This window comes from Ornithodoros turicata, chromosome 9 (genome assembly GCF_037126465.1).
Source record: "Ornithodoros turicata isolate Travis chromosome 9, ASM3712646v1, whole genome shotgun sequence".
Classification (NCBI taxonomy): domain Eukaryota; kingdom Metazoa; phylum Arthropoda; class Arachnida; order Ixodida; family Argasidae; genus Ornithodoros; species Ornithodoros turicata.
Genome location: NC_088209.1, coordinates 30219186 through 30245778, shown reverse-complemented (window position 1 = coordinate 30245778; position 26593 = coordinate 30219186). Strand labels below are relative to the sequence as shown.

General features: G+C 45.8%; 1 protein-coding gene across 1 annotated transcript in view; it reads left to right on the top strand.

Moving 5' to 3' along the window:
* Positions 1-10781: 10781 nt before the first annotated feature.
* Positions 10782-26593, top strand: part of LOC135368589 (acyl-CoA Delta-9 desaturase-like) — an 18423-nt gene continuing 2611 nt past the window's right edge. The window contains exons 1-4 of the mRNA XM_064601975.1: positions 10782-11059; positions 14649-14842; positions 19289-19419; positions 25711-25916. Of these exons, the coding sequence (XP_064458045.1) occupies positions 14656-14842; positions 19289-19419; positions 25711-25916 (524 nt within the window). The 5' untranslated portion in view covers positions 10782-11059; positions 14649-14655. The remainder of the gene's footprint in view (positions 11060-14648; positions 14843-19288; positions 19420-25710; positions 25917-26593) is intronic.

Below are 26593 nucleotides of genomic sequence, written 5' to 3'. Positions count from 1 at the left end.
GCCGCTGTGGTGGACCCGCTGCAATCGACATGCTGAGGCCGAAAGTGGTAGTAGACAGCTAGTCAAGGTGGTATCCCCACGTGCACGACGTGCTAAGGTGTCTGCGCGGTCGTTTCTGTGCAGGCCGGTGACTGGGTACCGATTGGAAGCGTAGGCTATGGCGCGAGGACAGAAGCTGGCTGTATATTGCGATCATCATGGTGTCTAGACCGCCGATGTTCTGGTACAATAATTTGTCAAAACCTCTAGCGCCGCCTTACTGTCCGTGAACACAGTCCACGCTCCAGGCGCTGACCCCGCCATGTGGTTCAACGCAGTCAGTATGGCCGATTCGGTAGATGACGTTTTTAGGGAAGTTTCTGCGCCACTTCGAAGTTTTCATGTGGGATGTAGAAGGCTGCTGTTGATTCTTCAAAATAAAGTTGTTATTGTTCTTGTTGTTGCTGTTGATCCGTTCCGACACACTGATCCATTGGTGTACACTGGGAGTCATTGATGGTAACCTGAGCTGAGGTGTACTCCAGCGTAAGTTGATGAACAATAGCGGGAGGGACAGAGCTCTTCTTCAAAAGACCAGGGACGCCGGTCACATACAGGAGGCCTGCGAAGAGTCCTCATTGGCGAGGCATAGGAGCGCTCTGATGCCGGGGTTGGGGAGGCAGACTTTTAGGTGGCCAACAACGCTGCCAAAGCTAGAGTCCTACAGTCTAGCTCGATGAGCCGAAGATAATGGTAAGGGTGGCCGCATGGGATACCGCGCATAGAGTCGGAGTGTTTCCACGTCCCGTTGGACGCCTGCTGGCGTTTCGCGCGCCTATGCCAGGACAGAGTAGGTCTCTGTCATTTTTGGAGCTCCCAAGCAGACGCTTCCCCCTGGACGCTGGACTCTCGCACCCCCTCTCTCTCTCTCGAGACTGTTTGGTCCCTGGCCACATCCAGCCCACCAACGCTCTGTCCTCAAAGCTCTCTTCACCTTTCTGGATACCATAGGACTTCTATCCTTATTGTGAAGGGGCTCATTATTTCATTCCCCACATCACCACCAGCAATGTGGTAGAGTATAGCCCCTGGCGATGAAACTCCCATCATCTCCCATTCATCATCTCAAAATAAAGTTGTTGTTGTTGTTACTACCGTGGCTTAGTGGCTAAGATGATCGCCTTCCACATCGAAACTAGGAGGTCACTTGGCTGCGCTGTCTGGGTGTTTTCCCAGGGTTCCCCTGAGATGTCTGTATGGTTCCCTATGAAGTTGGCCCACGGCGCACGGTTCCCCAGGGCAACATGCGTGATTTCCGTCGCACCGGCAGGCAGAACACTCGCACGCCACCAACCAACAAATACGCCTATTCGATTGCTCGTGGGACATTGTGTTGTTTTTGCTGTGTTCATCTCTCATTGAGTGATTTCACTGCCTCGACGAGCAACAGCGACCACAGGGGCCTTGAAATCATCCTCACAGCCAGCCTCAGCGTAGCGATAGGACCTCGCACGATCGTGACGCAGAGCTTGCGGCTTCTAAATGAACAGACCGATAGGAGCTGTAATAAAACATCTGGTTGAAAAAAAAAACAGCACATAAAAATTAATGAACTGAAGTGTCTCGAAATATAATAGACAGACACTGCAAGATATTTTTTTCTTACTCTCAATGGACAAATTACAAAACCGCACGCATATTGTTAATGAAGGAATGTGAAAAAACATGCGAGCTGGTGACAAAGATATAGTACGAAATAGTTCACCAAGTGATTCACCATGTGATTCACCATGATTCATAATGGGCCATTGGGCATTCCCTCATCTTGTAAATATGTCCTTTTCCCCCATACCCAGGTCGCAGAAAAGCTCCTACTCCTTTCTCAGCTCTTTCTCATATCTCCTTACCCAGCTTGCCGAAAGGAATTGACCTTCGCCCTTACAGATAACCCGCTTTTTCGGCAAACCGGGATTCGGCTGATTGGGATGTGCCCGTGTTCGGTACGACGTTCGCCTAATTTTTTTCGGATTGTTGCGAATAACCTGTGTTGAATTTGGCCGCATAATGTTGTGGTCAGCTATCAAACGTACTTAATCACCACCACCAAGTGTCAAACAAAAAGCAGGGAAGGCAGTGGGAACGTCTGACAGTGTCCTATTCAGTTTCTGCTGTACCCATGCACTTACTCTATATACCCAGTAGCATTCGCACATCGTTTGCTTTACAGAACAAAAAGAAAAAAAAATAGAGCTATTCTGGGGCTCAGTGTGAGTGTTCTCATTACAATGTAGTTTCAGCTCGCATTGAAAACGAGAGTGAAATGTTATCTAGCGCTCGACAGCTGAAAACATAAAAACCGTTTCGTGAAATTCCTAACCCCAGCTTGTACAGAACGACTATGTGGAAAATAATTGACCTGAGGAGTAACTTTCAAATCTAGCACAACTCCTTAGCAGTGAAACTTGTTGGATAGGTTTTCGTACAAGAAGGACTCGTCCGTCAAGTAGTTGAAGGCACTGCATATAACATAAAATGCATATAACATAAAGTATAGGAAGTGAAGTCTAGATGCTTAATTCCATAATGGAACCCATACAGAGGTGTATTCTTAATATGCATACGGGTTTTGGCAAGGTTAAGCCGATAACGTGAAATAACACGCCGACGTGTAGTTCTCAGCGTCGTTGCTTCGCTTGGCAGTTCATCAAAATAACAAACAAGTACACTTCCGCGTTTGCACGTGACCGCTGTCAGGGAGGTGAAACAAGCAGTTACCAATGTACGTCTGTCTGACCCTCCGGACGTCACTTCACAGCCGAGGCCGGTCGGTTATTTCGAAACGGAGCCGATGGCGCGTTCAAAGAATGGTTCTGTATCCCCATTGACCATGACGGGCGGATAATTTCGGTTTAAGCAACCGATCTATGCGTATGTATTGCCGCATTTATTAACCTTCTGGAATGGTAAGGCATTCACCTAATACATCGAGGAAGACGAGTTCGCCAGCGTGGTTACGTACCGGATATGGTCAGTCAAGTGAGGTCAGCGGAACGTTTTTTTTAAGTTCCGTGTTAGCGCCGCGAAGCAACTGTGGCTATGAGCGGCGTACAGACGTGTACAGATGGAGAGAGGACAACAGGAAGGAGTGGGAGAGAGGATGGTTATTATGCGTCCTGGGCCGACAGGAAGGTTTTGTTCATTGTTAAGTAAACGGATTCATTCGCGTAGCTGTCACGGCATATATACGAGATATAATGAGGGAAAAAAGCCATTAAAGCCATAATTCACTGGCTTGCACTGTGGCTTTGAGGAGTGCTCAGGCACCCTCCCAAGTGTATATCGCTCGCTGAGCGACTCCTGGTTTGCCAATTCCGAACGATGCGCAGCTACCCAGAGCTGACGAGCCGCAAACACGGCGAAACACGTGTCCTCTAGCGGTGCTGTCGCATCGTTCCATGAGTATATATATATATATATATATATATATTTACAATTCAAGCGTGCCACAATCCCAGCTGTGGACGGCCGTTTCGAGCTTCTTGGCTCTCATCGGCACAACGTAGGGATGTGACACGCTCTTGGGTCGGCACAAACACTGTGTCTCTGCAAGACATCAATGTTCCAGGGAACACCCTGGAACATTGATGTCTTGCAGAGACACAGTGTTTGTGCCGACCCAAGAGCGTGTCACATCCCTATACGCTGTGCCGATGAGAGCCAAGAAGCTCGAAACGGCCGTTCACAGCTGGGATTGTGGCACGCTTGAATTGTAAACATGTGCCTCACGTGCAGCCAGGGAGCATTTGCTCATTTTTATATTTGTATATATATATATATATGTATGTATACTCTTTGTCCTGACGATATACTTTTTGTCCTGACGATGTCGAATCGTCGACCATTCTTTTTTAATATATGTGTTAAGTTACTCATTAAATAAATTAGTTTTTGTTGACGTTCCTGTAATCTGTAGTCCACGTCCTATTATTTCACTTTTATTCAACTTCGTAGCCGTCTGATATATTAACCTCTTTGTCCTATACATATACATATATATATATAAAGTTTTTTGTAAGTGTGGGATTGTTGGTTGAGTTTTTAACATTCCCCCACCCCCAGAACGTCAGTTGCAGTGTCTTTTTCCGCACATTCTCGTTACAATAAGTCCTTAAGTTATTTTTTTTTTTTTCCTCTGTGCCATAGTATATCAACATCCTCAAATTGTTGATCGTGCTATACACTCCGAGCCACGTGCGTTAGTCACTTTCCTTTAGTTGAAAAATTATAATAAGCGAGCAATGATAATGACATAGCCCTTCCTGTAAAAGAAATGTGCGACGGAATATACGTTCTCCTTCCTTGCACGTGTGTCAGTACTCAGCAGGAAACTACCATTTAAATGTGCAATTATAGGAAATCGGCATTAAGGTTATAACAAAGCGCGCATAACAAGCCAGAGCATGAGTAACACGAACTAGGCGAATATACGCACTGTATCGGTCAAAAGACCTACGGGAATGCAGCCTTGGCTCCTCCTTCCCACGTCATATAGTACCTCATCAGCTTTCCTACGACTCATTTACGTTCATTATGAGGGGAGCAATAGGGAAAAAGCGGGCGATGAAACCTATTTTATCCTCCTTTATTTCACCTTGCTTCTCGGTACCACTATTGTGTAATCAAGGACAAAGCGGTAAGTGACGCAACCGCAGGAACAGCGCGCCTTAAATTGAAAGTCATTACTGACAACTATACAATCCGGTCAGTGCGTATGACACGTTAATTGCCACACTGTTCCCTCCAGAGCGATCCGCGCGAGGCACGTGTTCACCTGTTCATGGCAACACCGCGTCAAGTACACCGGAGGAACCTAGAATGGGGAAGGAACAAATTTGGATCTCCTCCTCTCCTTCATTTTGCTGTACAGTCTAGGTTGCCGAAAGTAGACGGTGGCGTGTAAGAAGGTAATGCGGACGTCAAATAGGACGTAGTGCGGACATTGGAGAAGAATGTGCTCTTCCACATCACCGCAGAGACGGAATCTTGGTGATTCAGCTTTTCGCAAGCGGTAACGCCCAGCGGCGTAGAGAGAAAAATATTTCGGGATGGGTTCTGTGGGAATTTTACCCGAGAGCGGAGGGTTTCCCATCGTTACCCTCTCCCAGATGCGCTACCAAAGGTTCCATTCCGGGGGCGGGTGAACCCCCAGGACCCCCCCCCCCCTTCCTCCTCTGGCTATGGTTATACGGCCTAGACACTGTACCAGTGGAACACACCGTTTCAGTTACAAGCATGGCACTTCGTGTTGTGCTGTGGCATTCTTCTTGGTGACCACGCAAGATATACTGCCTGGCTTTCCCAAGCTTCTTGACTCTTCAAATATTCTATTCAAGACCACCGAAGCGCAACTGCGTTCACGGCTATTACGTAACTTCCATCTTATTTTTCTATTGTGCACTCGAGACGAATGAGTGCGCTAGTAATACATCTGCAAGCCCATAATCGTTGACCACAATGATCAATTTCGAAGCTCCGAGGTACCTTGTCTTCGCTTCGCGCTCACATTAATTCGTCATCTCATATTAACCCCTGTGAAGTGGTGTAATAGGGTCCAGTGGCAACCACGGGGAAACATCCCGCATGTCATCACCGCTTTTCCATCATTTATTGTTGTTGTTGTCGTTCCAAGCTTCGAGAGAGACTGGTGCGCGAGAACCGTCACCGGTGAAATCAAGATTAACTAGGCTGCTGTTGTCACCACATGATAGAACACTTCCGTCAGGATTGTATAAGGAATTATACTTGTCTTCGCTGGCGAAATGCACCAGGCCATTTATGTGACCAGAGTGCATCGTTTCAAAACACTGAAGAATGTGCCTACTTTTGGACCCTGCGGAAGTTGGACGGAATATAGAGAGGTGAGGTGACGTGCATTACAATCACATTGCCTACAGCGAGTGGGCATATACGGCTCATCATGTGTATGGTAGGGTAGCGCGTTCACCGGTCGACTTCGTAGCATGTGTGTGGCTACCGAACGCATAGCAGACCATGGAACACCGGAAGTTGTTCAAAACAGCGCAGGATTCGAAAAAGTTAACAGGACAGATCGTCCTTACTTCAAATGTTATACGTATGTCACTAGTTCACTATTTGAAGAGTTTCTCTGAACCACGAATGTCGTAGTTGCATTCAAAAATGCGTGTCAAAATTTGAGATAGGGAATACAAATAAGAACTCGGGCAGCACAAGATGTTGCAAATATGTTGGGTCAATGTTACCGGAATGTTGAAGTGTTGCAGCGATGCTTCATGTCCACATTCATCGTTGCAGCAACATATTTGCTTCAATGTTCATGCTGTGTTTCAAAGATTGCGTAAAGCTAACATTGCGATGATGTTACTGAATCAATGTGGAATATGTTACACTGAGGCAATGTGTCGTTTACATTGTTGATGCAATGTTTTGCAAGCTATGCCAATGCTATGTGTTAAATTCAATTTCTTCCAAAACGCCTAATCAGCAACGTAAATTAAACGTTGGTGTAACATCTTTATTTCAAAAGATGCGTGGAGGCTAACAGTGTGATTGTTTTGCCGAAGCAATGCTGCGTGTGCTTCACACTCGCAGCTCAATGTCGCAGTTACATTGCTGATGTGGTGTTTGGCAAGCACTTTTAATGAAATGCTGCAATAGCATTGCTCACAATACACTGCATCAGCTACGTAATACTAACGTTGCAGCACTATATCATTGTAGCAATGTGTCTGCTGTATTTCGAACGATGCGGAGAGCTAACATTGTGATTCTGTTGCGGGAGCACTGTTGCACATGGTGCATTGAGGAAACGTCGCAGTTACACTGTGTAATAGAGATGTTACCTCTAGGCAACATCTGAAACATTGCAGCAACATTGAAACAGACTTTTTGTATGTAACATTGCCGAGGCGCTTCATTGTTTCAGTAACACAATGTTTGCACTATCTTGCTCTATCTGTTAACGTCGTCCAATTAACAATGAAATGACATTTTCGGAGACGTTCACCCGACATTTATCGGTTTGTCTTTGACGATGTGTTCAAATGTTAGCGCAACGTTTCATGCACTGTTTCAACGTTGGTGCAGCATATCAGATGTTGCATTTTTAGAAAGATTACGACTATGCTGCTGATGCAATGTTTCACGTGCTGCAGTAAGGGAACACTGCGGTTAGATTGCTGATGCAATGCTATTGAAGCAATATCGTAGCAACCTATATATACGTTTCCGCTCTTTTTTTTTCTTTTTTTTTGACAGACCTTCAGTGGGAACCGAGAACTAAATTTAAGAAAAAACTAAATGCAGGCAATATGCCAAAGAGAAAGAAAATATAACATGTCTGAGAATGTTTAGTGTGACCATTATGGGCAGATTTAATGCAGACGGTGAGAGACATTATATTCTGGAACAACACTGCGGACGCACGATGGGAGACGACTATGGACGAAAGGATCGAGACGAGGACAACGTACGCTCAAAGAAAATCAATCTAACCCAGAACTTGAAATTCATGACAATCCATTCTTATGCACATGCGAATGCGTGCTTAGAACCTCGATATGGCGTTATTTCATAGCGCCAGGGCGACCAGAGCCCTTGAAACTTCGCGTGACATAGAGGTTAGAATGATCGCCTTCCGCGCCAAGACTGGGAGGTAACAGGTTCGAATCCTGGCTGTGCTGCCAGCGGTTTTCCCAGGGTTCTCCTGTATAGGCTTTCCATCCCATGTCATCATCACTTCTCCTTCATTTATTGTTGTTGTTGTTGTTGTTTCCAGACGAATGTCGGTACAGTTCCCACTAAGTCTGCCCAGGATGATTGCTGAATATGTAAGCATACTGTGCTACACAGCACATATATCACCATGACAACATTGCAGTGCTCCTCGAGTGTTGCTTTTGTAACGTTGCTGCAATGTAAAAAAAGCTGCTATGTTGCATCAACATTGACTGTTGCAACATTGCAATGTGTTACAACAACATTGCAATGTCACATTTTTACAATGTTGTTCCATGTAACATTGTTGCAAAATAACGAAGGCGGTCATTAGGAATGCCTCATCAGCATTGCAATGTCACGTTTTTGCAATGTTGTTTCCATAACATTGTTGCGGCATAACGAAGGCGGTCATTAGCAACACAACATCAATATTGCGTGGCAACATTGGTGCGATGTCAGTGCAACAATTTGTGCTGACTGGGGCACGGGTTAACGTACAGTATTCCTTGACATTTGCACGATTCCATTTCCGAAGTAGTACCTGGAATGCGCCTTATTTGCCTTGTGTTGACATCTCCCAGGACTGTGGAACTGTGCTCATTCTTTTATGTCACGCAAGCACATTTCACATGAAATGTGTTGTATGAACGTATTACGAATTATCACAAGATTAACAACTACCGCTACACTAGTAGAACCATTGGAAGATCCTTTACACGGATTTAACGCTTGTTTTGGCATGGTAGCATCCTATGGCGGCCAGAGTCTGATAACGCTAAAATTAGTCATAACCGGTTCGAATTTTTAATACAGCCGAGCGTTTCACAACGTCCAAACTGTGTCCGGCCACGAAGACATTGCCTCCTGATTCTTCTGGGCTAGGCAATGCGACTTTGTCCACCTGAGCTGACTATGACATTCATTCTGATGGCATACCTATGCAAGTAGAAAAGACGTCTTGCAAGACTGATTCTTCAAGTGTGCTTTTATTTCCTGCACTCGTACTCATGGAGAATCCTGCGCACCTACGCTACGACAAACAGACTTCAGCTCCCTCTTCATCGTTTTAAAACTTATGGTGATGGTGATGTGATAAAGAAAAAAAAATGCTGAAATGATTTTTTTTTTAACTGTTGGCACACAGTCAGACTGATTCACTGACATGTTTTTACGTTTTGATCCGTATTGGCAGGAGCAAAATGTAGAAAACATTCGGTTTGATAGAAAACAAATTCCAATCTCCCCATTATATTTTTGCCAACATCAACATCAAATTTCAATCAATCAATCAATCAATCAGTCAATCAATCAGATTCGAGTAATGCAGTTCAACTTCCTTCGATTTTGATTTCCTTCCTTGACTTCAGTAAAAGTCCAGATGCACATTTCCTGTCCATGGTTGCCGCCATTCATCCATAAGCAAATGATAGTCCATCAGACCAATATTGACGCTATCTACGTCCATCAAATCATGCAACCATGTACGCCGTCGAGGTACGTCGCTCAGCGGCGCCATTGATTCTTCAAACACTATAGTTGTCACTTCTACTCGCCCACGGTTTGAGCATGAAAGCCCGAACGTGTTTCCGCCTTAGCCAAAGGAACACTTTGAGCGAATAAAAAGAATCGCCCGTCAAGAGGCTGCTGAAGCACTCCAGTGTGAGGTGTAGGGCAAGCGGAAGAAATATCGGAGTTGTAGGGCACTATACCTTAAAGTGACCTCGATATCATCTTTACATAAGCGTCGCTACTGAAGTGTCACGTGATCATAGGAATTCCTACTACGCGCCAATGTAGATGTGCCATTTGTCCGATCCAGTGTGGTCTAACCAATGTGGCTGTACCAACGGACTGTGCCAATGTGATCTGACCATTTGTCACCAGAGTTTATCGATATTTTTTTTTCTTGCATCTCAATCGGTTTAAACAACAAGATGGGGAGGAACTCATTCACGATCTCCTCGATTTTTTATTTATTACTTAGTCAATTTGGTGGCGTTGAATTTCATTTCTTTCGAAAATAAAGGAACATTTAGGCAGATTATTTTTTTTTTAATTAGCAAAGACCACGTGTGACGTGCAGTTGAACATAAACCGCGGCATATATCACTATCAAACTTACATATTACGGTGCTGTTCTACACTCCAAGAAAAACAGTAGTAAACTGGGAAGCAGTTACAGCTTCTCCTCCCTTATGTGGCAATTACTCCCCGCTTTTAGTCCTCTGTCCCAAAAATTTACTACCCCAGCATTGCAAATATAGTCTCAAAGTTTCGCCGTGCTTTTAGTCCCAAAAGGAACCAGTGCTTGTGGCGACGCATCTACAGTCCTCAACAGGACTAAAATTGCCTCTTTTTTTTTTTTTTTCGTTAGACTACTATCTTCCACGTCTTTCTATACCATGTTTCGTGCCGGTGACAACATTCGTCCCGTCCTCAATATCCTTTATCAACGTTTTGCATTCTAATCCTTATTGCAAACGGTCCAACAACAGCGCGTCCTCAAGCAGCTTTCCAGTTTCTATTTCTCTGCGGTTTAATTCCCGTTCGCCCCAGGCCCACGCACGACCCCCGGAATTTCCACGCTTTTCTGGTTCGTACCCATTGTACGGGCGACAAACAATTATCTGGGTTACCGAACTATACTTGTTGAAAAATTGAGGAATCCTCCACAATGACCCTTCCGGGACACACGAGTATTACAAAACTCGTTCCCTCGAATATTATTACGCCCGCTCCCACTTTTACCAAGTGCTCAACCTTACGCGCGCATAATAACAAAAACTCAGGGACAATCACGAAGAAAGTCCTTCCCCCCTCCCCCACCATCCTCTGTCTTTCCTTCCCCCGCCTGTGTTACCTGCACGATCAGAGCATCCTTTCTTTGAATGACGCGCCGCAGTCCCTTTCCCTTTCCGACCGACTACTTTTACGATATGTTCTTTTCTCCTCCATTGGTACACATGCAAGTGTGTGGATATCCTCCTTTCCTCTTTACGCGTTCGTCATCCAGTGTAAGTATTTAAACTCGGAATAGGAAGTATGTCACCTGCATACATGCCGGCTTACATCCACACTAACAACCTCATAGGAATACGTGCTTCGAAAAAAGTTGGGTGGTGAAAGTGTCCCCAGACGACGGTCAACTCGGTGTCTCTTGTGATGTACGACGCGCACGGGTCTTCGAGAGCTGGCGCTTCGGATTTTTGAAAAGCGGAAGACTCTGTGGTTACTTATTTGCCCAACCGTTGTGGGTTAGTGCATCCCCCGTCGTGGGCTGACCTTTGAATTCTTCGAAGGAACTCGTTTGCAGCTCAAAAGGGTAAGTTCAGTTTTTCTAATTTTTCATTTTTTTTTTTTTTTTTTGCTGAGTTCAGTTTTTCAGTTATGATGCCCGTGATGCTGTGCACTCGTATATGTTTCACATTAAAGTATTTGTTGTAGCAGCATAATTCGAACTTAGTAACTGTGTCACTGTAGGCCCGAGCTGCACTAAGTACGTTTCGAGGACTATTTTAGCGTGGTTTCTGGTATTGGGCGTAATTTCGCGTATGTCAAATCGATCTGTGCCAGATTTTTTACCAAATATTATTGCGTTGCCAAATTTACTATGATATCGCACAACTCCGCGGAAGCTTCATTCTGATGATAGGAACAATAAAAATATTCATTCTGAGCTTCAAGGTATCATGGGACTTCATGTGTCACGTCTATTGAATGCTTGTTTGTTTACATTGCTTAGGGGCAGCAAAAGTACATGACTGCGCATTAGCAGCTCCCGTGCATTAGGTTTTCAAAAAAAGAAAAAGGACCAGGTCCCGTGGCTCGTATATGACCCGGGTTCGAATGCGTTTTCCTCAGACGCTGTAAGACAAATATCGACACAGTTCCTTGCGAAGCAGGCCTAGGAAACAATCCCTCCTTGCGATAGCCGGGTGACGTTGCCCGCTCGAGCGTGACTGACCACACCATGCAATTCCACCACTACGTGAGCGTGACATTCGAGTCATTTCATTTAATTTTCATCAACTGTATTTTACTTATGGCATCTTCGACTGGCAATCACACCGATCGCTCCATCTTCGCTCTGACAACAGCTTCGGCAGCTGGTTCTTTCTTCCATCTTCCAGCACGGAGCGATACCATTACAATGCCACTTCACCAATTGACTAACGCGAATGTATTCGCGAACGAAAATTTATTTGCCGCACGGCGCAATGATATCTCGTAAACCAATGAAGCACTTATTTTGTCATTCTTGGAATTCTATTTCGCCTACCCTAATTCTGTACAATCAATCACCAGAAAATCAAAATTGCCAAGTACATCCCTTCCGCCGGTGTCACTTCACACTTGCGCGAATTTCCCACAAGGGTAATGCTGCATGCACCAGGGGCCACCAAATGGAGCCCTAGCAGAATGACCGTGCAAGCTCCGTTCAAGGTCCTTCCGAGAGCGTTCAAAGGAATGAATGAAACCCATTTCTATCAACACCGTTTGTGATCGTCCTGAGATCATTCCGGGAAGCGCACACTGAACACAAAATGAGTCTTCTCTCTCTTTCTTCCTTTTTTTCTTTTTACAAAGTAAAAGTATAAGTATCAAGACGAAGGATATGGATATCTGATACAATCAGCTCCAGCGAAACATCGTTAGCCGAACATCCTTCCGAGCAGCCCCATCTTATCATCTTCTCTTTAGGTGCGTGCGTGTGTGTTTCCAGTACAGCTCGCTTTCGTCTTTGGAGCAGAATCCACTTAGATCCTGCTCCAGCTTCCCTGGGTGAGCGTTTGGTGGCCGTAACCTGTGTTCGAATCTCAACAGCAGCTGTGCTCTCTGCTGTGTCCCCTGTTGTGGGTTTGCATATTGCTGACCAATACTCCTCTCTGCGCAGCACGCCGCATCCTACCGGCATGCATAGCGCTCGGTACCAATACAGACCAATACAATAGAGAGTTTTAGTGCATCGTACGCTATCGCCTTTGCGTACGTAAGGGATAGCGTAGGTGGTTCTGCGCACGCCTAAAACGTAAAGAAAGCTCCGCGCATTGCGCAGAACCACCAACGCCATCCCTTGCGTACGCAAAGGCGATAGCGTACGACGCACTATAACTTCACTAATATCCACCCGTTTCCGGTCGACGTGAGGTAGCAACCTCTAGTCTATTGAAAAGTGGAATGTGATTGGTTCATAACAAACTAAGCCAGTTCTTTTTCTTTTTTTCTGCCATTTTGAGGCTGTAGCGGAAATAAACTTTCGTCGTCGGAGCCTGAACAGAGTCATGACTTTTGCACAGGTCATCTGTCTGAATCAGATACTAAAACATCACGTTCACCCTTCTCCGCACATTTTCCTCTATCGTTCGCACTGAGACGACCAATTTGACCTCACATAAGATACTCGGTGAACCGGTAAAAAAAAATCGCCTCTCAAAACCAACGCCATTCACGCGAAAACGCCTTCGCAAATCATATCCACTTCCTATTATACGCCAGTAAGTCCCACAGTTCGTTGAACTATTCACTTTTCCTCTCGACGCCTTGGATCGTCTCCAATCGTTACAATTGTATCCCCGTAATACCGGAGGCTCACCCATAGTGCAGGGAGATTATCGCGCGATTTATCTTCATTCCGGAAGATTATTGGCGTTACGTGGATTCGTATCGCAAAGATCGCGCCCGTCGAGCCCCGGAGAGCAGTGTTTGACCTCGTTCTTTAGAAAGGTATAGCGATGGCAATCGGTTGGAACGCCACCGAGGATGTCTATTCCTGAGCGCGGCACTTATCTAAGGCTGCTATTTTCGCAGTTCGGTTGGAATCGATTGCTTTAAATTCGTACGTCGTGTCTAATGGTGTCGTCATGCTTCCTTAACCGATACGGTGGTCTACTATATACTCAGTAGATAATAGATAAAGAAGTTATTGCGGGGGATTCCTGTAGTACATACTGTTCTGACATCACGAGAAACATCATTACATTACATTACATCATATAATCAATTTGGCCGGCAGGAAGCCGATTTCCTTCCTTCAGCATGTCGTTACCTCAGGCTGGCAAGCGAATTGTTAATTACACCACTATTAAGCGATTATTACTTGAGCTGTGAGCTGCCTTGCTTTGCGCAAAACGTTGTCATAATAAAATGTTGTATTGGAGACTGCCTGCGTACAGGGGTTAACTAAGTTGAGCAGAGAAAGACATCGCGCAGGACCTACTAACATTTTTTTAGAGTACACCATTCCAGTGCGCTGTGTGGCGCGAGAGAAAGTAAAAAACTTAGAACATGGAATCGAGATGCAAGAAAGCTGTTGTACGCTAGTTGTTGGCAACACTTCCATGAGTCTCGGAAGGTACATGCACACAGACTCGTCTCATCCGTTTGTATGTGTCCGTCCTTTCTGCATGCCACCCCAGGCAAAGAGAAATGTTGCCGATAACTTACGAAAAACTTTAGGAGGGCTCTCTCCTTTGGAGAAGGCTTTCCAGGTTTCGGTCGTAAAATTTACGCTACTGATTTCTAATTGAATTTTGTAAACGAATTTTATTTTGCTGGCTAAATAGTAATTAGCTAATTACATGGGCACGAAACAACAATTAGTAATTACAAGTTTGATTGATTGCAAAAGAAAAAGTTAAAGATATTAAAAGTTTATCTGGGCAATATAAGCTCTACACCGTAACGCCAAAAGTAAAATTTGGAAAGAAATTCTACGTAAAAAGGAATATTTTGCAAAAAGCTCCCTGACGATGATGTAAAAAATGTCGTGCGCTTATGCAACAACAACAATAACAACTTTATTTTAATGGTGAACACTTATTATCTCTAAGTAACCAGTGCATCGAGCATCCGGTACAATATTGCTGCTTATGTCATAACGTGCGACGCTTCTTCTTTTTTTTTTCTTACAGATTTGCAATGGCTCCACGTACAGAAGTGATCACGGAAACTAGGCATGCCGAGCCACAACAACATGAGACGGAGAAGCCGTACGAAATTGAGATGATCTGGTCCAACGTGTTCAAGATTGCTCTCATCCACGCCATGGCATTGTACGGAGCATACGTAGCTCTTGTGCATGCTCAGTGGTCGACTATTTTCTTCAGTGAGTACATCGCTTTTGTTTTGTTCTCATGTGGAAACTTTACTACAGAAAGCAAGCGGAAATTATTGAATGTGAGTGTTACCTCGACGTCGTTTTCGACATCAAAGGGCGTGTAACATTTTTATGGTTAGTGGCATCATGTACCCACTGTACTTCCACCGCATCGAGCCGGTATCGGAAGAGCCCAAGCCACAACCATTTCTATTGAACCTCAGAACCACGTAGCCTCTGCAAAGTTGAATGGTGGTAGTTGAAGAAAAGGTACCAGCAGTGAGATTCGAACCCACACCCTCTGATTGCCGTTTAGAGATGGTACCACGTTACATGAGACATCCACAAAGATCGGCTGTTCAAAAAGAGTACGGCTTCGGTTTAATATTGTAGCGTTATTACTTAGTCACATTATCGCAAATAGTACTGTTTTTTTTTTCTTCTTGCTTAAAGGGATGGTCGCGTCCCTTTAGTCGATTTCGAAACTATAGCGACATTTTGTTCCCCGTGGACCACTGATCACGGTGTCAAAAATCCCACGCGAAATACTGGCGTAATTTCACTGTTATTCGACGGAATACATGACAAGAGCAGACGCCGGATGTTGAGAGTATTCCGGAATTCTCTCTCTGGAAAAACGAGATAACGTCACTTCCTAAGAACCAATGAGGGTGCGACCTTGGGAAAAGGAATGCCGCGGCCGTGAGGGCGTCTCATAGAGTTACGGGGCGTCTGGACGGCGCCATTCCTCCTCTGAATGCCGCGCTCGCATTCCTCCGCTTAGGGAGTGACGTCAAGCACCACGTGCTTCTGCGGCCGCGGAAGCAGCGCTGATGTTTAAGATTCGTTTATTAATGAGTGAGCATTGTCTGATTCACATTACAGCGTCTACGGCTGCGTACAGCGTATTGCGTGTACCTTCGTTCTATCCTGAAGGAGGTTTCGTTGCAATGATTCGCTCTTAGCTCAACGTCGCTGGCACGCAGCCGCACGCACGCATTGAAACGCAATAGTATGAACCGGGCTTCAGAGTCCTCGCTACAGAAGAATCGCGGCGTGGTCTGTCTGTAGCTACGGCGCGGTGCGCATGCGCGGCGAGTGGAGAGAGTAGGGGATGGATGCGTGGAGAGCGTGGCGCGGCGCCGGCCCGTCGGCAGTGCAACTGTGGTGGTCGACAGCTTCAGACGTGTCTGCCTGAGCGCGCCATGAGTTATGAAAGCTGTGCGAAGGAGCGGCGGCGAAAAAAGGCTGAGGCTGCGAGACGGCGCCGCCGAGCTGAATTGGAGGGAATCCCAAAACGCTCGCTGGGCTGCGGATGCTGTCTTGCGTTAGCGTTGTGAAGGGTTGTGTAGCGTTTGTGGGTCGTTGAAGGGCTCTGTAGCGTTGTGAAGCGGCAACATTGAGGCTTTGTGTGTATTTGTCCTTTCTATCTGTTCGAGCCTCAGAACATCAATTCCCATGATGTTCTTTCGTCTTCTTTCAACACGCCATGAGGCCCCGGATTGGTCCACTCAAACCATCTCCCGCTATGATTGGACGAATCGCTTCAAGAGACTAATGACAACCCGCTGCGTAGTGCCGGCACAGAGAGTTCATCCTGTCTTTATTTCGGCACGCAATCTTTTCCTTGTGTGTACCTTTGTGCGCCATATATATATATATATAGGCTACAAAGCTGAGAGCCGCTCAGCTGAGTAAACACCGGACGGCCTTTACTTCAGAATAGTGTACGTTTTTGCTTCAGCAAAGCCCGTATTTGTCAAATAACTCACGCGAGGGGATCTCAAGAGTCGCGGTCTTACGCAATGTGACCTCGACATTCGAACAGGTTCTGAGCTCACCCTGTTTTCGACAGGGCGCGGGGGGACCCATCGAATTGTCTTGCGTGTAATATGGCATTCCACGCCGAGACTCAGACGTGACGCGAGTTCGAATCCGTGCACCGGCTGTGCTATCTGCCTGTTTTTCCTGGGTTTTTCTCAGACCGGAGGAGAGGGGGGGGGGCTTTATGACAAATGCCGGCACAATTATTCCGCGCTAGCGCCGCGAAGCAACTGTGGCTACGAGCGCGTCCAGTGGCTGTACGAGCGGCGTACAGACGGGGTTAGTGTGCATCCTGGGCCGACATTCGCCTGGAAAGTCTGTCGGAAAATCCTAGGGAAAACCTCAGGCAGTACAGCCGGTGGTAGGATTCGAACCCACCAACTCATTGTCTACAGCACGACCTTGGCTACCACCAAGGAGCGGATATACGCTGCTACCACTCGGCCATGCCGCTGTTAATAACAGCTTGTGTCCCGTGTCACACAGCACGTCTCGGTATATGCGTCACTCCAAAGCTGATGTAACGTTTGTATTATTGTCTCACAGCTGTCCTTGGAGTTAAGCAAGGTCCCAATTTCACTTCACATGTCGAATCCCTTCACATATGGAAGAAAATGGAGGCACCCGAATAGGAACCTTGGATAATGCTGAGTGAGGAAAATATGTGTGTGCTCGGGACGGGCAGCAGGCATTTGCACTCGCCAATAGTGTACGTAAGCATGTAACTCACATAATCACGAGGTCTCTAGGATGAAGAGACACAAAAACGTGTTCGTGAAGCCGCTCGAACCGACGGTGGTGGTGGTTGCAACGTCTCCAGCACAGATTCCCCATAACCAGTCATGGAGACCCAAAGTCATCGTGCACACATACGGAAGAATAGAACACAAGGCTCAAGGCGCCTGAGGACATCAAATTTTGGATCATGATTGCATTTCGAAGTGAGGGACGCGACGAACGCGCTCCCTTATCAATACCGCAGTAATCTTATCGCGCCTCGTGATCACGAAACGCCGTTGTCATGAACGTCTAGACTTACCAATGATTGAAGGGGGATCCAGTCTATCTGGATTTCGGTTTCTCTTCCGACTCTGGGCATGGATGGACGCGAAATAGGGAAGCATGTTCAAATATGGGATGGGTTGGTGTATTTCATCTTATAGTAAGCTACATTACGAAATTCATGGTGCCCGGTTTGTCATCTGTACTGGGTGCCAACTCCCTTTTGTAGGTTCATACCGACTATGCGTGAATGGCCACCCAGTATAAGAGCAAACGAAAATCATTCGCTTTATTGCAAGATTTTTTTTTTTGCCCATTTTTGTTATTGGGTTGTTGACGACCAGGGAAGGGTAACTGACGTATTTTCGCTATCGTTTCTATTTCCTTTACTGTTATATTTTCGTTTCCATTATCCGTTTCTGATACCAGCCTTTCAATTTCGTTTCCGTTACGTTTCCGTTACTGTTTCCGGTAATGGAAAGGCTCTTACAGAGCTGCGGGACGACAGCCAGTCCGGCTCTCTCAGCACCCTGTTTTGTCCAAGTGCTGCTTCGGTGTCACGCGTACACATTACACAAAATAATTTGACGTCATTAGGATGCGCACATCTTGCAAGTTTTTCTTTAAAGAATGTAGGAACATGTCTTCAGTATTCACTCACTCTGAGTCCAGCAACTCAAGATGGGCGTAACCTTCATCCAATGTCGCATTCGTAAGCGGACGTCCTCAGTAGTAAATAAGCCACTGCACTGTGAAATGAAAAAAAGTAAAAAATAAATAACTAAAAATCGTAGGCTGTCATCCTCGTGCTATGGTGGAGTATAGTCATGTGTTGGTGTCATGGAGTTATGAGGACTAGGACGGAGGTTAGCGAGGGATGCACCCTCGAGAACCAATACTGCGCTTTGTTTCCATGGTCACCTGTTGTATTTAGAGCGTTACAGGGAATGAAGTCATCAAAGTACAAAAAAAAAAAATTAATAGTCACTGAAATGTCATCGCACAACAGGAATAGCCATTATCCGAATTCAATACCTGACAATAATTTTCGTTTCCATTTCTGTTTCCGGTAATGGAGGACCGTGGTATGCGTTTCCGTTTCCGCTATCGTTACCATCTCCAATTTCGGTAATATACCGTTTCTGTTTCCGTTACCGTTACCGTTCCCTGTATATGACGACTTGCACAGTGCGTGATTTCTCTCGTCAAGACATCCGCTTGACTTCTCGTATGTTACAATTCCCATTCTTGCACCTACCGTCTCTCCGCAACGCATACGAAGGGAACTCCGACCGACGACCATCGTTTCCCAAAGGGAGCAGGTGATCTCTACGACACCGACTTGACTCGTGAAGCAACGTGCGCGTACTCTCTCCTCCGTCCATTTCTGTAGCACTTCAACTGTTTGAGATGCGAACAAAATGATGACGGCTCGGAAAACTTCTGAAATAGATTTCCGTCCGAGTGATATGTCGGTCAAAAGGCCTCACATCCGGGTTTGGTCCACTCCCGGGATGCTCTTCTTTGTCTATAATGCTTTTGCCGAGTACAAGATTGATGTCACGGCTTGAAAGTGTCACATTCAATGTTCCCAATAGAGCGTGTTAGGTGACGCTTTTTTTCTCGCAGCCATCTTCTATCTGATCTGTTCCGGACTGAGCGTGACAGCTGGATCTCACCGGCTGTGGAGTCACAGGGCGTACAAAGCGAAACTGCCACTGAGGGTTCTGCTCATGCTGTTCAACTGCATGGCTGGACAGGTGAGATACTAAAATCAAATAATCCTATGTACACAGCAGTAGGAAATGATCCACATAGGGGTGTATCCAATAAAGGGAGTCTTTCAACGTACAAAGTAAAAAAAAGTACAGGTACAGCTCTCATCAGAGTTAACTTGAACGCCCTTGTGGTGCTTTGAAGAAATAACGACGGAGGGTGTTTGGGTCATCCCCATTCCAGTTAGACGGGTGACCCTCGTTACAAAGGCGTTCTTTTCTGCTAGGCACTGCTAGGGTGGCTTTCTTCCCGCTTCGCAGGCTGGAGCGGTGTTCAAGTTAACCCTGACGCGAGCCGTACGCAAGTGCGCTGTCTTCGGACAAGTTAACTTCTATAGATAAACTCAGCCCATAGGTTTAAAGACGTCGGTGATAGACGATTTTAAAAAGATGCGCGCGCCACCAAGCGCGCGGCGCAATGCAGCATGGGAACTTTCAGGGACACTGCTGTGTCTTCTGCTTCGGTTATGGTTTACCATAACCGAATGGTGGTTATGGTTATGGTCTTGGATGACGCCTCCGAGTCACAACGTAGTGCGCCTGGCGGCTTCAGACTGTTGCTTGTACATTGGTCATGATGCGTCAGAAACGACACGCTTTCAAAGCAAACGCGTAAATTATTCGCGTTAACGAAACATGTAAATCGGCTTCCCTGCTCGACACCATCGTATCGTGTGCCCCAACCCAATGTGTGCGTCCGCGCCAAATTTGCGGACTGTACATTCTTCGGTAGCTGAAATATATCCCTGTGAGTGTAGCCCTTACGTTGTTTCGGAGTGTAGTCCAGCCGGTCAGAACATAACCGAAATATTGCATGAAACCTTGGGAAAATTTTGCTGAAAATGTGGGCTCATGTAGGTGTTCTGGAGCTACAGAAGTTATGTATGCAGCAAACATGTCTGACAATCAAAATCAATTGGCATCCACGAAAACAATGCAACGCTACAAAAGTGCAGAGGTCAGTGCTATGGTTGTTACCGTGCAACAAACCAGGTTCAAATAATCAAGTACATTTGTCGATGCACGTTAAATTACGGGCTTTTGCTATAGATTAACTTTTTAAAACAGGAAAAGCGTTTGAGGCTCAGTTCCTCATGGGTTTCGCTGCAAGAGTGCGTAAGTCTCGAATTGTCGTCCGGTTTGGAGGATTTTTAGGAAATGAATGGCAAACACCCTGCAGGTATATGTCTGCTTTCTAGGCGTGTATTGCCTGCATTCTGAAAATGCAAATATTGACTACAAAAAGAGGCCGTCCGTGCTCGCTCCAATGCCATAGCTATTTCTGCATATGAAGGTGAAACGTGTTTGCTTTTCTTTACCGGAAACCCTCTGTATGACTTGCCCTGTACAATCCTTACATATACAGGGTGTTTTTTTTTAATTCGTTGCAGAATTTTTATTTCAAAAACTAGCAGCGCAAAATAGACGCCGTTTTTGCTTTTGAGTTATATGGGCAGGCGAACGTTCTCTCGAAAAAAGTACTGTAAACGTATTTTTATTCCCGATGTACTAATTTTCGCGAATTTCGCGACCGCTAAAAAATCGCGAAAATTGTACTCGCGAACACAGCTTGACACTGATCCCGCGGAAGGAAACAGACCTGGAATCGCGAAATTAAATACTCGCGAATAACTTCCCAAACGCGATTCGCGAAAATTAATACATCGCGAATAAAAATACGTTTACAGCATATAATTACAAGACCGCTAATTACCTAAAATCCATTAATTAATTCTTTAATTAGGGGTTTTCGCGCAAAAGCGGGATAGCAAACGGGAGATATTCCTTGTTGAAAGCCATTCCATGCTTAAAAAAACCCTTAAACGCGCACGTATGTTGAAATATCCATCGCAGGATTTCGCTATGCGAATATGAGCCCAAACAAGAATCACGCACTTTTCGAGCGCAGAAAGACCGACAGGCAATCCACGTGAGAGCGCCACGTACTATGGAGCGATGGAGCTGATTGGTGTAGGAGCTAATGTGTTGGCTAGATAGACCGCTCTCCGACCCAGATAAGGCGCGAAGGTCGCGTCATTTCTGCGCTCGAAAGGTGCGTACTTCTTGTTTCGGTTCATTTGCATTTGAGCAGAAGTCATCCCCATATCATCGTCATCATGTATTTCTCTCTCTCTCTCTCATTTGCATAGCGAAATTCAGCAACGGATATTTCAACACACGTCCGCGTTTAAGGGTTTTTTAAAACACAGAATGGCTTTCAACGAGGAATATCTCACGTCCTGCTATCTCGCTTTTGCGAGAAATCCCCGAGAAATTAATTAATGAATTTTAGATAATTAGTGGTCTTGTATAGCTACATACTTTCTTCGAGAGAATGTTCGCCTGGCCATATAACTCAACTGCAAAAAACGGCATCTATTTTGCTCTGCTAGTTTTTGAAATTAAAATTTTGTAACTAGTAAAAAAAACACCCTATATACTATAAAGTTGACTGCGGCTTTCTTGTCATTAGCGAAGTCTTGTCTTGTTTATTGTCTTGTCGAAGGCAGGAACCGAGCACGCTTACTACCCTTTTCATGTCTCTTTTTCTGTCGTCTAGCCTGGCCCGCACACAAATCTATAAAAGCCAGCGCGCGCGAGTGATCTTTTCTCTTTACTCGGTGAAGTGCGTTTCGTTTAGTTGAAGATACCGTAAACCAGCTGAGGCACAATCTCATAAAATGGGTTTATTGAATAGCCTAGACCTTCACGAGTCACAAAGTTCGTTCCAATCACGCTCATAATTTTTTTTTAGAAAATCGAAGTTGAAAATTGCCGGCAGCACTGTGCCGGAGTAGACACAAACTTCGCTTTGTCCGTCATGTATACGGCGGCGAAACTATCGCATGCGCATAACACTGGGTTTAACGAGGCGACCTGCCCCCCCCCCCCCCCCCCGTCCCGCGTGGAAGCCAAAATTACAACAAACGAATGCTGGATACATATGAGCGCCAGTGCTGCGTGCTAAAATCATGGTTGTTCCACGCCAGGCGTCGCCTCGACGTATTTTATCGCAATTTTGACAGCGGATGAAAAACCTTCAGAGCTTTGTCCCGGAGCTGCTGCACTACAAGAGGTCAGGGCACTTCAGTCATTGACCAAACAACAACAACAACTACTACTACATGAATCACGATGGGGTGAGGTAATTCACCGCTACAATTGCGATACCAAGTCATTCACCAGATTTATAAGTGGGCTACTGTTCTTCAGTGGAATGCAAGGAGGCTACGATCTAAGTTAGCGGACCTCGATTTATTTCTACTTAAGCATCCAATTCCTCTTTTGGCTATCAGTGAAGCATATGTGCAACCTGACTTCCGCCCGACCCCAACCCAACCCAGCCCAGCGCATCAGCTACGAGCTCTTCATGCCCTGATCACCTTTTTAGTAGCAACAGGGCTCCTGCGTGAACTCTGAACATTCCTCATCATTCACCATCTGCTCTCCCTCAAGCAATGGGATAGGATGCCGCCTCAGCGGCGAAACATCCCACTGCATCGTCATCACTTATTTGTTGTTGTTGTTGTTCAGAGCGTCATATCACGTGTGCTATGTTGCGAGCTGTTTATCAGCAAAAGTATCTTAAATGGCACCAAAAACATGCAAGCTTTTTCATGAGCACCCTGCCACTTGGTGGCCAGAGGAAACTTGGTCGCAGCATCGCAGGGACACAGCGTTCTGAAGACGTCATCGCTTACTCGTCTATAGAACTAACGAGGGCCGGAGCACACTTGTCAATAAAGACACATGATGGGGGGTATATGATACGTGAAAGGCGCGTCATACACTCTTATTAAAACACACACACGGGTAAATTGCGGAGCGATTACAGCTTCATGCCCGTGTTCAACTTCGGAACGGCACGAAATGTAGTTCGTCAACCGTAGCAGAGTTACTGTGCCGGGGAAATTTCCCTGTAGCCTCACGAGGTAGTATTGGCGCCGAGAAGTTTGGGAGTCGTCCCCTGGTGTTCACTGAACGAACCGTGTCGTGGGGATACTCCCGGGCACTATCCGCAAATTGCGTTGTGTATCAAGGCATTGCACGTGTGAGAGGCTGTCCAGCGTTGATCCTTCCTGGTAATGCATGACGAAAAGGACATATGTGTTCCAAGTAAGTCGCATTTTCGTTCCAATATGACAGCTTTTACTGTAAGTAACAAAAACGAGACAGAAACGGGGTCCCCACCAAGAGCCGGCACAGTGGCGCCCCTAGTGAGGGTCTCGCGACGTAGTGATGCGGCTAGCTATTGCAGTCAATATGAACAAGCGTAAGGCGGGGCTTAAACGTGCCGTTCTTAGGTTCGACACGAGTATAAACCCCGAGGTTGCAATTACTCCACGTTCCCGACTCTGAAATTTACTCCCTGACGTCGTAAATAGTCCCTAAACTTTACGTAAACTTCCGCGTATTTAGTCCCGAAAGGGACTAATGTTCGTGGCAATGTGTCTAGCTCCGGTTTAAAGTTACTCTTCCTTTTCTCCCCTCAGGGCCACGTACGGCATTGTACGTCATGTGCAATGCACCTCGTGCCTGTCTTAATGAGTGCACCTCCCCTCGTTAGCTCGTTACACGTGTAAGCAGGATGTCACGTCGTTGTGGGGCGGTTTCTTGTCGTTTTCCACTGTCATTCCTGTTGCCGATATGGCGGCATATTGCTCGGCATCGTGCGCCTAGGGCCAACTTCACAGAGAATAATGTCGACACGTCCACGTACAGCGTATGAGGCAAGCACCGGAAAAACACCCGGCAGCAAAACAATGCACGGGGACGCAAAAATCGAGTGACCTCCCATACAGCGTCAGCGTCGAAGGCGATAACTGGCGACTGTGTTGCGGAAATTGAGAAAATGGCGTACCTCGAAGTAGCCGTGGGCCATTCAATGACGTTGGCTCGGGGCGGTCAGGAATTACCGTGCTGTCATATGGAACAACGCTGATGACTGTTACCACACGTTGCCGCGAAAGCTGTACAGCCTTGAGACTTTCTGACGGTTCGCATTAATCAGGAGAACAAGTCATCCCGATCGTCCTTCCACATGTATGACGTACCTTGAGACATCCATTTCCTCTACCTGCCTATGCAGCCGCGCACGGCGACGGACGTTCTTGTCTAGTGGCAGCGATTTTTTGCTGGTCAATTGTTAAAAGTGCGTACGCGGTGTACGTTCAAGTGAAGCCTGTACACACATCGTAGCTTCTGGCTCCAGATGCTTGTTCGGCGTTGTGTAAAGGGAATATATGTAAGACGTTATTGCGTTATAGCGTGAGAATTATAGTTGCCGTACAGACCTACCTGAATGGGGAACACGGGGAAACTTGCTGATATTTAATAATTCGTGGCTTTACGTCGTGAGACAACTGCGATCATGGGTGACGCTGTAGTGGGTCGGTCTGTGGTTTAATTTTGCCCATCTCGGTTTCCTTTATTATTATTATTTTTTTAGCGTGCGTTGAAATCTCAGCACACGGTACACCGCAGAAGATGGCGTTCAAAGCAACTTATACACCCTGTCACCAAGCCATGCCCGTGTAGCTCCAACTCGTATATCTAAATTACAATATACATATAATGTAGTACAGACAGCGAGGACTGCCGGACACTTTCTTCAAACGTATTCCGTCTTCTTCGTGTCTAATCGAGAACCAAAAAATTCGCAAAAGTGGCATATTTGCAATAATTAGCCAATGTTGGATACTTTAAAAAGGTAATGCCATAAATTAGCAGATATACAGCAACAACAACTTTAGTTGACGAATGGGGAGAGCATACCTACAAATTTGTGAAAACGGATTGCACTTAGTGTTGGGAATCACGGGTCATTTTTCCAGGACTTCGGAATATCCCAGACGAATCCCGGGATCGCTGTTTGGTGCCCCCCGCCAAAAAAAAGTGCAGTCATTGCGCATGCCATAAAAGCCCAAGCAGACCGCCGGCAAGTCGGCATTAGCTTGGCTGACATTTCCTTTTTTTTTTTTCATTCCATTAAACATATTCCCCTTCCAAGCAGTATTTCGTGCAATAGTCACTACTCTTATCTTTTGGGGGGCCGCAAAGCCCTTGGCTACGTTTATAGGAGTTTCTATTGAACTGCACAGCTTCAGAGTCTTATCAGTACATAGTACTGTGCAACGTAATTTGTCATTAACATGCACAATAGTAACGCATACACTTTCACGCATAGTGGAAAACGTTATCTATAAAACCATTTGATATCTGCACCATTCCTGCTGCACCTGACGAGATAAGTCAACTGTGGGTGTTCATTTCCAGAATGACATCTACGACTGGGTACGAGACCATCGGGTACATCACAAGTACTCAGAAACCGATGCTGATCCACACAATGTTAACCGTGGATTCTTCTTCGCTCACGTCGGATGGTTGATGTGCAAAAAGCATCCCGAGGTCACGCGAAAAGGGAAAGAGATTGACTGCTCGGACGTTTACAACGACCCCGTGGTCAGGTTTCAAATCAGGTAAGCCTTTTGCTTACACAAACAGTGACGTCACCAATATGGCGTACCATTGCTGGGGATAGATAAAAGAAACTTCAAAGCAACGTCTTTCATATTGTTTGTTCTGTCACGGAAGGCAGGCTTTATTTATCAGTGCGTTGTAGTGTCTTATTTGTATATTTCCGTAAAGTACGACAAGGGCGTGATAAATATTAATCCCAGCTGCACGAGGCTGGGGTAGTTGGTAAGCTGACACTATTGAACTCGAGAGCAGTCATAGCGCCAACTTCTTGTCTTTTTGTCCGTGTCCTTTGTTGCTTCGAGTGCTATAATGTTAATCCCAGCTGCCACGCGGCACTGCATATAATTATTGTCCGGGTAATTTATTAGCCATACTGACAAGAAGCAACGAATTACACGAATGATTAGGTAAGCAACTAGCTAATAGCCTATCTTAGACTGCACAATATGAACAATCCGGAATAGTTTGTATAGGTTCATGATTGCGAATAGCTGCAAGAAGACATAAGGACGTAGGTAAAAGTAGACAGGACAACTGCAGACTCTCAACAGAGGTTCAATCAATTCAGTCCAGTCAACTGATTAAACCTCAGTTGAGAGTCTGCAGTTGTCCTGTCTACTTCTACCTATGTTCTTGTCTTCTTGCCACTATTCGCCATCATGAGCCTATCTTATAG